Genomic DNA, 1210 nt, shown 5'->3' on the forward strand with positions numbered 1-1210 from the left:
CAGGTCCTGCTGGCCACGCAGGGCTGGGCCCCCCGGGTGCTCGCTGGCCCCAGCGCTCTTCTCCACCCTCTGCAGCAGCATCAATAAATACAAGTGTCTTTGGGTCCCTGAGCTCAGTCTGACGTTGCCAGGGTGCAGAGACCAGGCTGCAGGAGCTGGCCTTCCCCACAGCACTGCCAGGAGTGTGCCGATGCTGGGGGGGTCACACGAGGTTGTTGGCCAGGCGCTCCCGTCGCTCCAGATCGCTCACCACGTCAGCGCCGTAGGCATCGCCTGAGGAAAGCGATGGCATGGATGAGTGGGACACAGGACCTGTGGCACTCCCAGCCCCACCACTTGCCCCCATCCTGCCCTCCATGCCCCCTCTGCTCCCGTCCCTCCGTACTTGTGTGGCAGCTGTGCATCCAGATGCGCTGCCCATCATACTTGCACTGGCACCGCATCACATTGTTGGAGAAGTCCGACTCGGCCACCTCGTGCTTGGGGTTCACGACGACCTGGGGAGGGCAAAGGGCAGGGCTGGGGGCACCGCTGCCGTGCCTTGGCCAGGCAGGGATGTGGCATGCTCTGTGGGGTACAGAGCAGCACCCCGATTTGCAGGCACCACACCCATGGAGGGCAGCCCTCAGCCCTGAGCTCCAGCAGCTTGGTGAGCCCTCTGCCCCTCTGTCCCCAAACCTGGAAGGTGTAGCTGCCTGGTGGCACGTCGGTGATGTCTATCCACTGGCAGTCGATGTCGTGGCGGTAGGTGTCCCAGCAGCCCATGCTCACCCCTTGTTCCCCAAAGTTGGCACAGGCAAAGCGTCGCTGCAGCCCTGCAGGAGGGAGGGGAGGTGAGGGAGGGCACGGGCAGAGGTAGCAGGTAGCAGGTAGCAGGATGGGGATGTCGCTGGCAGCTCTGTGGCTGGCACTTACCCTCGGGGCAGTTGGTGTCCTCCAGGCAAAAGCTGGCCTTGTGTCCTTCGGCCACCTTGGAGCCGTTGAGTGTCAGCAGGTCATAGTGGGTGAAGACCTCGATGCTGTGGAAGTGCCTGTGGGGACAGCGGTGAGCACGAGGCCGGTCAGAGCCCAGCTGGGGAGCACGTGGCCAGCTCGGCCGCTCTGCTGGGAGTGGGCAGCATGCAGAGCCTCTGAGCAAATTACAGCCTGGAAGCCAAATAAAGCCGTAATGGCAGTGCCAGTGCGGACACTGCTAATTACCCGGGGCGGA

The 1210-nt window shown here is 63.6% G+C and overlaps 1 protein-coding gene across 1 annotated transcript in view; it reads right to left on the reverse strand.

Moving 5' to 3' along the window:
* Positions 1-202: 202 nt before the first annotated feature.
* The window catches only part of LOC104494800 (lysyl oxidase homolog 4-like), a gene marked incomplete at its 5' end in the record, with an annotated part of 1430 nt that continues 422 nt past the window's right edge, over positions 203-1210 (reverse strand). Inside the window, 4 exons of the mRNA XM_010137682.1 lie at positions 203-273; positions 386-497; positions 679-815; positions 916-1064. Of these exons, the coding sequence (XP_010135984.1) occupies positions 203-273; positions 386-497; positions 679-815; positions 916-1064 (469 nt within the window). The remainder of the gene's footprint in view (positions 274-385; positions 498-678; positions 816-915; positions 1065-1210) is intronic.

Source organism: Buceros rhinoceros, unplaced genomic scaffold (assembly GCF_000710305.1).
Source record: "Buceros rhinoceros silvestris isolate BGI_N320 unplaced genomic scaffold, ASM71030v1 scaffold23026, whole genome shotgun sequence".
Taxonomy (NCBI): domain Eukaryota; kingdom Metazoa; phylum Chordata; class Aves; order Bucerotiformes; family Bucerotidae; genus Buceros; species Buceros rhinoceros.